We start from the raw sequence: 15,305 nt of genomic DNA on the forward strand, positions 1-15,305 counted from the left end.
GCATATTAATGAAGGAAATAACGGCTAGAAGTTTACCATATGCCTCTGGGCTTGTGGCATGATGCTTACAGGCATCATTCAAGCACCCTATGAAGTCACTGGGTATACTACTCTATAATGATTATTGACCACTAAACCACTTCTTCATCTGCAGCACTTTTCTTACAGGGAGAACTTTCGTGACTTTTAATTAATGCACGGTTCCAGAGGATCCACACTGCATATGGTTCAATCTCATACTGTGAATGGGGACTGTACTGAATTGGGAACCCTTAAGGATCTTGTGTGGGCATATCCATCTGTTAAGTGGATGAGGAAGCTACCAAATCTTCATTTCCCTTGGTTCTGTCCAGGTCAAGACTACCTAACCCCTTGTTTGTTTTCCCCAGGCCTTTCTGGGGGTTACACATAGCATCCTCCTTTTCAGTATATTGCTCAGAATTAATTTTCTTAGGGAAGAACTGTGAGAATAGCTTGGTCAGCTATTCTTGGTGAAGAAAATACTGCAGTGGGAAGGGGGGATGGGGGAAAGGGGAGAGGAGAAGAAAGAGACAAGAGAGGTGGCTTTATTGCACATTTTTAGACTGTAACTGGTGTGAAGTGACTTCTCCTGCGTTTTGCAGTATGCTTCTCTAAGCAAAATTTCCTCTCCAAACTCAGAAAACTCCGTGGCATGCCTGAGAACAGTCACCTCCAACTGCTCCACCCTCAACTAACTAACTCTCTCTCAAAAGTTAGAAGCAAGCTTGTTGGAATACAGCATTTCTAGAATTTCCAAAAACACATGGTAGACTTTTCTCCTGGCAAAATCTGTCAGCCAAGTAGGGAGAGGTCCATGATGAAAGCTAAAATTTAGAAGCAACAACTCTTAGAAGTAAAATTTGTATACTTCCTAATGCCTCCTTTCCAAAAAAAACAAAAAACAAAAAAATGCTTTTCATATGGAGCTGTTCTATTGAGAACATTATTGAACGCAGCTGCTTGAAGAAAAAGCACTCAATTTGGATGACAAGATCTGTTAGAACAGGGAAGGAAATAGTCTGGGATGATCATTTCTACCTTGAATTGAGAGAAATGCTAGTTACCAATAGAATGAAACAGAGACCTAAAGTTAAGATATTTTTTACCAAAGGAGTTAGAAAAACATGTCTCAATGGATGAGACCCAGAAAATAAAATAATGAACAGTGGGTAACTGTAGAAAGCTACTTGTTATTATTATTAAAAACAAGAGTCACTGTGTCTGATCTCATACTAATCGTTTCAAAAATCCTGAGAGGAAGGTTTGCCCCATTTGACAGAGGAAGAGCAGAGATGCACAGTTAGAGCAGGTCACCCAGCCAGGAACTGGCAAAGTTGGGATTCAGCCCAAAGACTAAATCTCCAGCTCTTCACCATTCCTTTGCAGGACTTGAGATAGAATTTGAGAAGTGTCGAATGGTTTCTGATTACCATGGCTTTGTTGGAATGGCCGCCTCCTTGGAACTCAATTGTCCCAAAAGCATCTGTGGGGCTGAGTTGAGTGTGCTTGCTGATGGACCACTTCTCAGACTGGATGTCATTTCGGGTGAGGCGAGTTTCATTTTTCTCATTCTGAAGAACTGAGATACTGGGAGTGAGGCCGACATGCTGGCCTATTAAACGCCCGCAGCAACACCTATAACATAAGAGGTCAAAGTGAACCCCTTGTATTAGCGACAACTGTAATACACACTGAAGGCAACCTGCTAGAGAAACCTACAAACCGTAGCAAGCCAGCGAGTCAGTTTTCAGGTGGAATCCATAATGTGGCCATACCTGGCAAATGGTGAACTCGGGATTTACTTGACATACATTTCTTTTCTTTTCTGGCCCCTCCACATTTTCCTCTAGCTGTATAGGCTGTAACATGCCTCCCATCCTTCTGCACCTACCCCCTTTCACACCTGCCACATTGCTCAGGATTGGAACGAAAAGAATGAATGCCATGTAGATTTTTCTACTTCTCACTCCTCCCATCTATCAAATCTTGCACGAAGGACACTGAACAGCTTTGAGGGAAGAATTTTAACAGGTACATTTAAATAAGGACTCTCAATCATATGTGAGTCACAACCTAACTTATCTTTTCCCAATTGACACTCTCTGTCATATATCCAATTCTGAGAATGAAGATCTACAGCTTAAGTGTTGTTGAAGAAACAATGAAAAAATTATTCACAAGGTATTTGAAAACAAAATTCGCCCCTCATGAAAATGTCCTTCATACTTTACTACTAGCACCGTTATGACTATTAGCAATAATACTGATACAGAGCTATTATTTATTAAATACTAACAATGTGACATTCATTTTATGGGTAAAATATCATAGTTCCGAAGGTTAGGTAATTTGTTCAAGGTTATACAGCTGGTCTATATGATTCCAGAGTCTATATTTTAAACTACTCCATTATACTGCCTTTTCATAAGGGCATTTCCAGATATTCATATGTTACTTTATCCCAAATGCTTCCCACCTTATATACTGTTGATCTTCAGGAAGGTAAGTAGAATATTAAAAATGTGATTGGATAGAAATCTGAAGGTCTGCAGTCTAATTAGTAATCTGCTAGGAGTATTTCCTTTAAAAGTTTCTTTTTCATTGTAGCAGAGCATTTTGGTAAAAAGTAAGCATTTTGATGAAATGCTGGAAAGGGAAAACCAGTAATCACACTAAACATATATATATATATATATATATATATATATATATATATATATATCCCATTCATATATATATATCCCATTCATATATATATATCCCATTCCTATAGACAGTGATGAATTCCCTTCCCTATGGTGTAGCTTTTATTTTGTACAGGCTCTCAGACAATTAACTGCAAGTATGGCATATTACATGGTGCGTATATATGAGATTGCTTCAAAGATGTCCAGCAACAATTAAAAAATGATCTTTAACATTTGTTCTCTTGCAATGGATAGTGACTGCTATCATATTTTTGTTCCCATAATTGCTACTTCAAGTTCTTGCTACATTATAGAGAGAGCAAGATTACCTATGGGGGTCTTTGGTGCTGGGTATGATGTGAACACATTCTCTTTTATAAAACGCTCTTTCTATCCAGGACTTCTGAGCCTGAAAAAAAAAGAAGAGGAAAGGTGAACACAACCTTTAAGTATTTTTGACTATAAAGCAAAATTTCATAATCGCTTAAGAGACCAGTGTCTCATAAACTGAACTGAAATTGTGGTTACTTCACACATAAGCACTGCATATAACAAAATCAATTATTACCAGAATCTGCTGGTTAGGTTATTTAACATTATAATATGAGAGTTAAAGGAAATGACCATAATAAAAAATGTTAGTAATGAAACTATATATAAGTTCATAATGACTTTTGAAGAACAGAAAAATAATGCTATTTACAGAGAAAATGAAAGCCATAGAGCAGGATGTTTATAACCCTTTAGTTAACAAGTATTCAGTGGTAGGAAGAAATATATCTAAATAAGCCTACGATTTTCATGGCTGACACTTCCATTAGATTTTCCTTATAGAAAGAAAGAAAAATGGTGAGGAAATTACATAATTCGAGCCCTAATCCATCACCATGCTTTTTCTAAAATCCAAATTAGCAATGCTTGAATATGGAGGGGAAGAAAGGAAATGGAAACCTGGGAAGATAAATGTCTTCATCACAGTCCAAAATTTCACAGGTAATGCCTTTGGAAGGAAGATACCACATTTTTTGGCATCCCACATGCCTTTCAGCACAGCAAACATGGCTTCTTAGAATGAACACTGTTGGGACTGTCCACCCAGAAGCCTGGTCACTGAGATTGGGCTCCCAGAAGGATAAAGGAAGTTTCAACAAACTGTACCATCTTTGTTCCAAAGCAGTGTCCATCCTTCATCTCTTAACCCCTTTTTTTAGCAGCATTTGAAACAGTAGAGGAGCCTCCTACGAAATCCAGTAAGCTACTCAGAAGATTCCTTCTCTAAGCGTGTGTTTAAGACAGATGTTGCTAGAGTAACGTGTAATGTTATATCTACAAGGTATCGTCTTCTCTCTAACCCAGCATCAGGACCAAATTCCTACTTTTAAAATATACAGGACCAAAGCGCAACTAAGCTGTTTACCTGGCCTGTCCCAATGACCAGTGTTAACTGTTACAAGCCCCTGCTTGTTGGCTGTAATTAATATTGACTCTGCCAGGGACCCAAATGTCTGTATAAGTTGTGCTAAGCTCTGGTTTGCCCTCAACCCCTTAATATTGCACCTGCCTCCTCTCTCACAGTGGAGTCTATGCGAGCATGTGGCACAGAAGGAAGTAGTTGTCTTATATTCATGACAAAGCACATTTTAAAAGTAGCAACGCGGGGGATGCTTGAGGGATACAAAGGACCTGCATCCTATTTCAGTCATGGTTACAATCAGGTTGCATAATTTCTGAGTGTATAAACATTGTGCACGTGAAAAGGAGCACCCACCCTGCCACAGAGATCCCTGGGTCCAGGTGGCCCTCTGCACCCTCACACCACAAAACTAACATTTGCAGCCATTTGTCATCTGGGCATGGAAAAAGCCCCAGTGTATATTCTTAAAGATTTTTCTTCTCAAATACATAGGAAAAACTAGTGGGTACATCTTTGCAGCAGAAATGAGCTTAGCAGCATAGATAACCAGTCTTTATCTTCCTAAAAAGCCTGTAAGTTAAACTATTCATAGGCTGTGATTTTTCCTAGAAACTGAATACTTTCTTTGATAACATCTCTTGGCAGATAGATGGTAAAAATATTCCTCACTGGACATCTGAAACCAACTTTTCCTTCACCTTGGGGAGCAGAAAAGGGAGAGCATACTTTCCCTTTTTTTGTGGCCCACTATCTGGGAATTTCAGGGAGTGCTGATCAATACTCGTTGAGAGAAAGCAGGAATGGCAGTATCGTGGGTAGACAATGACGTTTGCAGTTAGAAAAAGTTGTCGTGAATGGGATTCTGCAGCTTGGACAAAGTCGTATAATTTCTCTGATCCTTGGTTTTCCTCATCTATAAAATGGGCACAAAAATAATGCCTGACACAGAGTTGTTATCATTACTTAGGTACCAAGTTTTCACTTCAAGAACAGGGACCAGTCCTAGGTTGGTCTGGTACTAGAAGTTCAGATAAAGGTTTAGATGAGATTACTATGAAACTGCTGTCACAGATCTGACCTAAATTGATTTCACTTTGCACTGGAGATGATATGCTCTCAGAAGGCCTGGCTGGCCACAAACAAGGTATACAGAAAAGTTATTTAACTTTCCTGAGCTTTTTCTATAACATGAGGGTACCATAGCTACTTTGGAGAGTTGTTGTATTAATCAAAGCAAATGATTCGGAGAAAGCACCTGGCACATAGTAGGCACTCAGTAGGTAATAACAATGCTTAACCTTTATTAAGGGCTCATCATGTACCTGGAATTGCGCTGTATACGTATTGTCTCCATGGAGCCACACAAGAACCCCGTGAGGGAAGTACTACTATTATGTCCATTTTACCAATGAAAAAATTGAGTCAGACATGCAGCAGATTAGAAGACAGAGTTTGAACGTGAGCAGTCTGACTCCAGAGTTCACTCTTACCCACTCTGCTCAACTGCCTCTCCAAATTAGGTGTTATTGGTATTAAATACCCTAGATCTGGGCAGTGCCATCTGGGCTTGCCTGGGAGTGCCTTCTAGAGGCATGTCTGGGAACCAGTTCATACCTGCACCTTTCCCCTCCTTATTTCCCCCTTCCAGTCCCCACAAGTGGAGTAACGAACACTTTGCTCTCTGTTCTTCTCTCCTTGGGGTCAAGGATTGAGGTGGGACATTAGGCAGACATCAGAATATAAGAAAGACGTAAAAGAAGGGCGGGATCATTATAACGGCTACCCCAAAGAAATGTAATTACACAGGACTCCCAACTTGAGAATCTGGGGGCCACAACAAATAGATTAGACTTTTCAAGGGCACCTCCATTATTTCTCTCACTCATGGATCCTGGTTTCAACTTGGAAGGCCCTGGAAGGTTTACACAGATGGTGTGTAATAAGAATGACTGCATATGGATTGCCAACTTGTTTGTTAGTCTTTAAGTAATCTGACTTGTGTGCAGTTTAGCAACTTAATTACCTTCTCAAAGGTGAAAAGCTACCTCACTGTCAGCAAAGGGATTGAGGATCAGTTTCTATTTCTTATTATTAGCAAACTAACAGCTTCTCTTGCAAAGGCATAGAAAATTGGGAGGGGAGGAAAATGTAAAAAAATCTTTCCATCATTCATAATTGAGTTGGATTCTCTTTTTGAGAAGAAAAGCATAATACATAACAGTAAGAGTGCACGTATAGCACATGAATTAGGAATTCTACCAAATACCATGCACAACTTACTATGATTTATTGTGGGCTTTGCTTTATTGTGCTTTTATTCAGTCTTCAGTGTGGATGGATATTAGATTTTTAAAATCATTTTCTTGGAGAAGGCATATTTGATGTATAATCATGATTTAACTTGTTCCCTAAACTAATTCCCTTTTCTTTTGTTCAAAGGCTTTGAACTACTCTGTGTGAAGCTTTATACTTGGTTGCAACATCCAACTAAGTTAGCACAGAATGGCTATCCTTATTGTTAGAAAGAATGAAACAGTTTTGACATGCCATATTTCTAGCTGACCCTTTAATTCTCTTCTAATGCAAAACTTCAGCAGCATGCCCTAAAATCTCTTCTTTCTAAACATGCTTTGGAGGGCTCATGTACTCTTAGAAAAGGTGGTTTCTATCAGCTCTTAGAAAATCACTTTCTAAAGGTAGAAGAGTCACATCACCATGACTGAGTTTGCGAAGGGCTATTTTCTTTCTTGTCTTTCTGCATTATCAGTCATGTGTGATGTGTAATAGGGAACTGTTTTTCAAAGGCTAATAATTAAAGGACATATTATTCAAAACAAAAATGAGGACATTCACATTTCAAGAAAAGTATAATAATAACCCTCAAAGAATAAAGTACGTATGAATTTTTAAAGTCAAATGTACAGTCAATAAAGCATCAAAATAATTGGAACTGAAAAAAGAAAAATAAATTGTTTCATTTAACCAGGTTTCAACTCTTTTTCACAAAGACTCTGCTACAAACATTAGTCTCTCAAACTTCTTTGATTCTTCTTACCACCCACTCCCCATTAGCTACAGAATTAAGACCATCTCCAGGCAACAATGATTTACAAGTACTTACACAGAGTATGTATTAAATCTGTCTACAGAAAGTCTCAGAAACTGCTACTGCAATCTACCCTTTAGCAGGGCAACTTTAACAGGACACCAATCCAGTCCAGTAATTGCAAGATTAGAAAAAAAGAGTCCACTAACTTTATAGGAACAAATTACAAGCAAAACTTAACTACATCCCTCATTTTGAGACTCTCAGGTTTAAAAGGTATACTCTGCCCTAATCAGAACAAAACACCAAAGACCCCAAGGTACTGAATGCCTGCGTTCATTTTTACCTTTTGCTTTCCCTCAACATCTCCCTGGCATTCCCTGGGTCTTCCTCTAGATCCCCAGATCCAGTATTGGGAGGTTGAACAAGAAGAAAATGAGCTGAAATCATTTTACCTGAGCATTGACTCTGGGTGGTGGCAAAGGCAGTCCCACGAGCAGCTCTTGTTGCTTTCATTTTGCTGCGTCTGGGGCTGGTCATCCCGTTAATAATGCTCTTATGACCGCCCACTGGAAAAAAAGTCACTTGCCCGGCTCTTCCCCCAAGAGACGTTTCAAGTAAGCAATGAATTTGGGCAGATTAGCCCCTTGGAATGTGCTGCTTTGGGATTAGCCTCACTAAGAATCCCATGGACATTCCCTCGCAGCCCTCAAACACTGCTTGATTTGAACATCTAATCTGACGCCAGAAGAAAAACAAATCCCCGGAGAGATCGGATTTAACTGGCACAAATCCTGACAGGCTCTCCCCCCTTTTCTTTTTCCATTTTCAGAGAGAAGGCTTGTGAAAGTGTGATAAGGTGTTCTGAGTTCTGAAAAGTTCAACTTTGGAAAGCAAATCCTTCTAAAGAAACAGTATATTAATGCTCCGAGTGGTTTGAACACACAAGCGGCATTGTTCATTCCTTCCCAAAGGATGGAATGATAGCATTTCTTTAAAGAGGAACTGCTAAAAACTCTGAATGTTTCAAAAGGATAGCTGGGTCCCTGAATGTGAGCCCAAGGAGAATAAAGTTGGGGTCTGTCAGTAACCTTCCACAACTTCTGAGATGTCAATAAATAATAATAATAAAACTGATCACACTTCTTATCCTGCAGCCCCTCCCCCACTACTGTAAATGTGTGACTAGAAACCTACACTCCCCTGATTCCCTATTAAAAAAAGATGAGCTGGGACTATTACAGCACATGGATGCAGGCTGAAAGCAGTGGCATTGTGATGTGTTTATCTGGGGCGGGTGGAGGGCAACTTAGAGGTTCTGGCTCACACAACACAAAAGGGCTCTTTCAAATATCTTCCAAGAATGAGTTTTTTAGATAATAGTAGTTCTTAGCTAGATAAGTGAACGAACTGGGGAAGAAGAGAGCTCAACTTTCAACAAGGCAATAATACTTTTAAAGAAGTGACTATGTGAACACTTCATCTCCAAAGGACTTATCTTTTCTTGCAGATGGAAGTCAGAGCTGAGAGGTGTGTGTATCATCAACTCTGTGGGCTGTGAACCTCTGAGGGCAGTGTCATTTTGAGCTTCATTTTCCCACAATCTCCTGTCAAAGCACATAGTATGTGTTATGTGGGCACTCCCTGACAGTCACAGTGGGAACTGGGTGACTTATTTCTAGCTTGGATCAGATCCATAGCCTTCTCCCTGCCTCTCTGCTGTTTCCAGGATGGATCTCTTTCAAACTCCACCATCTTCTGGCCTCTCACTTACCAAGGTTTCCCCGGAGACAAGGGGCAACAAACTACTTAGTGACTTTCAACTGAGGAAACTTTACAATAAGCAAAATGCAAACGAATCATCATTAGACTGAGCATTAGCATTAAACATGAGATGGAGAAGTCCCTTGGACAGTCTTCAGGAGTTGGCTGCAGAATAATACGTAGTGATGGCCTTAATAATGAGGATACCCATCCTTCTATGCAGCTGTAACACTCCTATGCATTTACTCTTAGGGAATCAGCAGAGATGTGAGCACACAAAGATGTTCACTGCAGCATTATTTATAATTCAGAAAAACTGGAAAAAAATGAAAATTAATGGGAGGCTAATTAAACTATAGTTCATGCTGTTTGATGACCACAATCAGGTTTCAGAGGACTATTTAATTACAAAGAGAAATATACATTTTCACATTGTTATGTGAGAAAAGCAGGACAAAACTGTAAGTAGAGAATAATTACAAATTTTAAATAGATACAGAGATGACTGGGAATATACTAAAGTGGAAACTGTAGCTAATTTTTAATTTCTTCCTTTTGCTTTTTTGTATTTTCCAAAGTTTCCTTCTGTAACCATATATTTAAAGTCATGAAACTATATTCTATGTGGTCAGAAGATTTCCAGATTTTTTTTCCAGCTGTTAAGCTCGACCTTATGATAATCGGAAGTCATTAGGAAAGAGTAGTTCAGGAAGTGACTTAGGAAGAGCTCAGTTAAAAGAGAGGGCTCAGTGGGTAATATTTGGAAAGGGACATTCTATAACGTACAGGGTGAGTTTCCTAGGGTATAAAGGTAGGAGGGAGAGAGAGAGAGAGAGAGAGAGAGAGAGGGAGGGAGGGAGAGAGGAGCAGGGAAGGGAACAGAGAAGAGGAGGAGGAGATGGAAGAAGACGGGGAGGGCTGGCTGACAGGCAGGCATCTGAGAGATACTGACCTAGTAGCTATAGATTGTCTATGAGACTAAAATTGGTTATAGATAATCCTCCCAGTTTAAGAAATATTTGAAAAATCCAGCTTTCTCATCTTCCTTCTTCACTAGATACTACTTCAGTTCCTCATCTGACTTACTTTAAATCTTGAGTTCAATCAGATCTATACTGAGTCTTTTAAATATTGCCCATGTATTTTTTTTAGCCTTATTCTCTCTAGTCTTACTCATTTTTTGTTGCTGTTTTTCTTTTTGCTTATTTTTCCTTCCTGGAGAGAAATATTTGATAGGGAAAAGAATATGAGGCACCTTCTATGAACTTTACACCAAAGACAAAAATACTGTCACCAGAACCATGAGCATTCTATGTCTATGTGAACAAGGAAGCCTGAAGTAAAATCAGCACAGCATTTCTTTCATATGAGGTCACAGATGATCTTCAGGACTCTTTGATTTAAGAAGGTAATTAGTTCCAAAGAGACTTGTAGCTCTGGGCCACAATGTCCACACAGATCTTTTAAAAATCCTATGCATTACCCAACAATGCAACTCCAACTCCTGACAGGATATATCACCATCTTGTTTCAGATGTAGTTTAGAAAGAATGTACTTTGATTACTAACAAGAGGAAGCCACAAGTGTAATGCGAACTGTGGTTATTCTTCACTCCTATCTTCATGTAATGGCAGATTACCTTATTCTTCCAATTCATCATTAAGGAAAAAAGATCACACTTGAATAGAATATACTAAAAAGTTCCCATTGGTACACAACTCAATTTTAAAAAATGAAATCAGATTTTCTACAAGTAGAAACTAGACTTTGACATGGATGATTTGTATTCATTTTTATAAAGATGTCCAAAGCATTCCTTTCTGTGATGCCCACATTTAATAACAACGACAACAAGAGCATGATATAGAGGAGAGGGGTCAGTAAACATTTTCTGTAAAGTGCCAGATGGTAAATAATTTAGGCTCTCTGTGGGTCACATGTCTCCGTCACAACATTCAACTCTGCTGTTGCAGCACAAAAGCGCTCTTAGGCCAGATATAAACAAATGAGCATTGCTGCATTCCAATAACACAGGCGGTGGGCTGGAACTGGTGTGTACTGGTCAGCCCTTGCTGTAGAGAAAGGGGGTATGTCTGATGGGGCAGCAAGGGAGGGGGGTGATGGTCCTAAAAACCAGGCTTCCATGGCACCACCACTAGCTTGTCTTGGCTCTTCCTTAAGCATGTCAGGCAAGTTCTCAGGTACTTTTGCTTCTGTTGTTCCTTCTACCTGGACAGCTCCATCCTCAGATTGCCCACAACTTGCTCCATCAGCACATTAGGAACACGGACAGGCTTGGACACCCCGTCTGAAGGCACACCTCTGTCATCATTCTCTACTCTGTAACTCCCCCCTCTTTTCCTCACAGCTTTTCACATTACCTAGCATTATGCCATGTGTTCACAGATTTATTTTTTGTCTATTTCCCCCACTAGAATGTAAGCTCCTGAGGGCAGTGATTTTATTTTGTTACTGCTGTCACCCCAGCACCTAGAACTGTGTTTGGGATGTGGTCAGCATACATAGGTGACTTAGGGACAACATTTGATTTACTTGTACATCAATTCCTCACCTGTAAGAGGATGACATCAGATGGACCTGTGTTTCCTAAAGGTGGTACCCAGATGCATTTTCCTTTTAACAGCTGGATTTATAATAATATATAATATTTAAGCAATGGCTAAACCTGTAATTTAATAAATATTATTGCTTGGTGACATACATTTTCTTTTGTGGAGTTATGAAAAAATGAATCCATCAAAAATATTTAATAAATCAGATTAAAAATGATTTGTAGATAATGATGGTACCACGTAAGCAAATGAAGTTTGGGAAACACAGGACCAATTCCTCTTAAATGTCCCTTTGGCTCCTTGTTTTTATTCTAATTCATGAAAATAAATGTATTGTGTTCTCTAATATTCAGAATTGCCCTTGACCTATAAAGTAAAACAATGCCAGAGGAACATGACAAAGCCAGCTGCCTCTGGAGCATAATACCACCAACATGGTTTTCCTAAAACAGTCAATCAGGACACCCCCGGTCAATACTCTTCTTTGGCTCCCCAACCCCAACAAGATCAGATCAGTTCAGTATTTAAAACCTTTCAGGATCTGCCTCTGAAACTATCTGTTCAAATCTCTCAATCTCCCTCCAAATCTTTAAACACATTATGCTCCAGTACACTAGATTATTGATTCTTTCCCTAATGCACCATGCTGTGCCATACTCCTCAACCTTTGAATATGCTGTCCCATTTGCCTGGAATGCTAGGTTCCTCCTTCTGTACTTAGGAAACACCTGTTTGTTCTTCCTAACTCTGCACAAAATATTGTATTCTTTGACAAGCTTGGCTGGCCACTGCCAGACAAAATGAATCACCACAACTACTGATCCACTTCCATACCTTGCTCACACTTCCATTAGGAGAAAAGTCATATAATTTTATAATTATCTGTTTTCATTTCAAGATTTATAATCACCCACTGCCAATTTCTGCTGCAAACACACAGTACTCTGGGTCTATCATGGCGTAACTAGAGTTTCATAGCCTTGCCTAGGACACTCTCCTTCTTTTTCTATTTTTAACATTGTTTCTGCAGAAATATCAATTTCTCATTCCTAGTTAGTCATCTTTGGGGAATAATTCTTTGTGGGTTATTTATACTAAATTATTTTAATTACTATAATTAGTATATAAATTATTATACAAATTATTTGTACTAAAATCCTCCTTATAGCCTCTAAACTTAAATCATATACACCTTAACGTAAAGTTAAATTAGATTACATTTTTATCACTAGATTTGCAAAAAATTCAATAAACTATGCTTTATAATTATAACTGAAACATCTTTTTTCAGTAGGTCATGCTGTGTAAATTACACTTGAATACAGGCAAAATTTTATATAGATGTACTATGAATATATACGAATGTTAACCTCATAGAATATTTGTAAACAATTTAAAAATATATTTCATGTTTCTTTGGAAAATGTTTTCTTCATTATGAATCAGTTAATTATTGCTTGGCAATAATATATTATTACATTTATAAAGTATTCTACAGTTCACAAATGCTTTCAAACATAGTATTTTATGCAATACTCACAATAAATCTGTAAGGTAGGTATTATAAAATTCCATTATGCAAATTGAAAACTGGGGTCTACAGAGATTTAGTCTCATTCCTAAGTTGTGCATCAGCTATTGGCTTAGCCTGATAGAGCCAAAGCCCTTGTGCTTCCATAGGGTACAGAGGGTACAGAGAACCCTGCATCCTCTATATTCTATGACTAACCTTAGGAATGCTGAGTCATGTTTTTCTTCTTTGTGGTGGGATAGGTACATTTTAATCATTATGATCTTAATAAAAATATACATACTTCATCAAGCCTAAAAGACTGCTGAAAAATTGAAATGAGGACATAGGCTTCTATTTCAAAAGTATCCTAATTATGATCAAGGATTAGACATCTGTTTGAATATAATAGCTATTTCCATACATGGTGATATAAAAACTTAAAAGCTCCACACATACTTTTAGTGACTTCACTGCCTTCATTGACCAAAAAACATACCTACATTGGAGCCAGCTCTATAAAACCAGTGTACATCTTAAGAAGATACTAATAGGATAAACTTCACCCAGAGAAGGAGGAAATGAAAGACAAAATTATGTCTAACAAAATTATAAGACTGAGATTTGACATATTCAAGAGCTAGAAAGTTTAAAATGATGGGTCATTTGTTAGAAAGCAGCAACAGTGTGACAATGCCAGTGTACAACAAGTCACCGGGAGGGCTTTCTATATTCCTGGAGGCTGCATACATGGGAAATACAACCTTGTTTTCTGTCAAGTAAATGCAGAGCTGGGGCAATGTAATGTCATCCTTTAAGTCCTTAATTCTGTTTAGCTTTCACAATTCATTCCCGCATCATTCTGATTTTGTCAGGAACCAATGAAATGTGCTGAGTCATGAAACTGGAACATTCTGTGTTATGCTGAAACGGGGAGTTTATGTGACAAATGTTATCACAGGTTCAGAAGCTGATTTTTATTTTGTTTGCCTCTTTTGCCCTGGAAGGATGAAGATGCTAAGAAGAAGGGGACAATGGATAAGTAGCTGCACTTTTATTTGTAATAGAGTTCTCATATGAGGATTAACTACTTAGGAAATCAATCTCTCTCTCTCTCATTTTATTATTTTTAGTTTCTTTATCATCAGTCCTAATTACCTTCAAGTATTTTGGGTACAGAAGCAGACTCATCTTAATCAATGAGTGATTAGTTCAGTTCAAACTCTTTATCCTCACAAAGTACAGACTTAAATTTGGTGCAGGATTTTATTTCTGAAATACTGATTTTCTTTATCCATTCAAAGGCAGAGCCTAGTGGAAGCATGAATGATTAGGGGGTCCCAAGATATGCATCCTAGCCATGTCTTGTTGACATCTAGTCGTGTAAACTTGGGGGAGGACTTAATCTTGGTGATCTCATGGTCAACCCCAGCTCTCAGAGCTGAGGATTCTGGGAATCAGAACCTGACAGCTTTGTCATTAGCTCCTCATTAATGTGTACAAAATAGATGTAGAGGTTTTTTTTTTTTTAAATAAGAGGGTATTTTTATTTTAATTTTTACAAATTCATGAAACCACTATTCTTTTGATAACAAACGAAAATGTAGCAGAGCACACAGTTTTGTGCTTACTGAGCACAAAGCACATAAGGAGATTTGAATTAGTAAGTAATCCCTGAAAGAATTCTCCCCAGACTCCAACCATTCTTAAGAATGCCCCTGGTTTAGCAATCTGGCACACGTGTCAAGCCCTAATTCTAGTTCAATAAGACTTCAAGTATTATTAAGACATTACTGCAATTAATTAATAACTTGACATTTCTATTTCTGCTATCGAGAGAGTTTTCAAGACTAGAACTTGGTGTTCTCTTACCCTGATTCCCAACCAAATAAATCAAATCTTGATGGTCATTCCGGTCAGAATATGCAGAGTCTGCCCACAATTTGTAATTTTTTTTAACCTAACAATCAAAACTTACTTAACTGGAGAAACTGAGGCCAAATCAACACCATTTTTATCATCAGAAGTAAGTTATAAGCAGATAGGTCCAGATGTAACTGTAAAGCTATTCCTATCTCTGGAAATGAAAAATTATTAGGTATTAAGGTAATGCAGCATAAATGTATTTCTGTCTGATAGTCATCTTTCTCTGTCAAATTACTAGATTGTTAGGTAGAAAATAAAACCATCCACATAAATTCAGCCTCTGGTTATGTTGTACTAATGTGACAGTTTTAAAGTGGTTCAAGGTTATTAGCTTCCATATATTGTCAATGCCTTTCCTTACAT

The 15,305-nt window shown here is 38.2% G+C and overlaps 1 protein-coding gene across 6 annotated transcripts in view; it reads right to left on the minus strand.

The window, feature by feature from the left end:
• Positions 1-15,305, minus strand: part of TRPM3 (transient receptor potential cation channel subfamily M member 3) — a gene marked incomplete at its 5' end in the record, with an annotated part of 816,760 nt that overhangs the window by 252,875 nt on the left and 548,580 nt on the right. For all 6 annotated transcript variants that reach the window (XM_082615532.1, XM_082615530.1, XM_082615528.1 and 3 more), the window contains 2 exons: positions 1,452-1,656; positions 3,038-3,117. In XM_082615532.1, the coding sequence (XP_082471658.1) occupies positions 1,452-1,656; positions 3,038-3,117 (285 nt within the window). The remainder of the gene's footprint in view (positions 1-1,451; positions 1,657-3,037; positions 3,118-15,305) is intronic.

This window comes from Mesoplodon mirus (assembly GCF_964341445.2).
Source record: "Mesoplodon mirus genome assembly, chromosome: 1".
NCBI classification, from domain to species: domain Eukaryota; kingdom Metazoa; phylum Chordata; class Mammalia; order Artiodactyla; family Ziphiidae; genus Mesoplodon; species Mesoplodon mirus.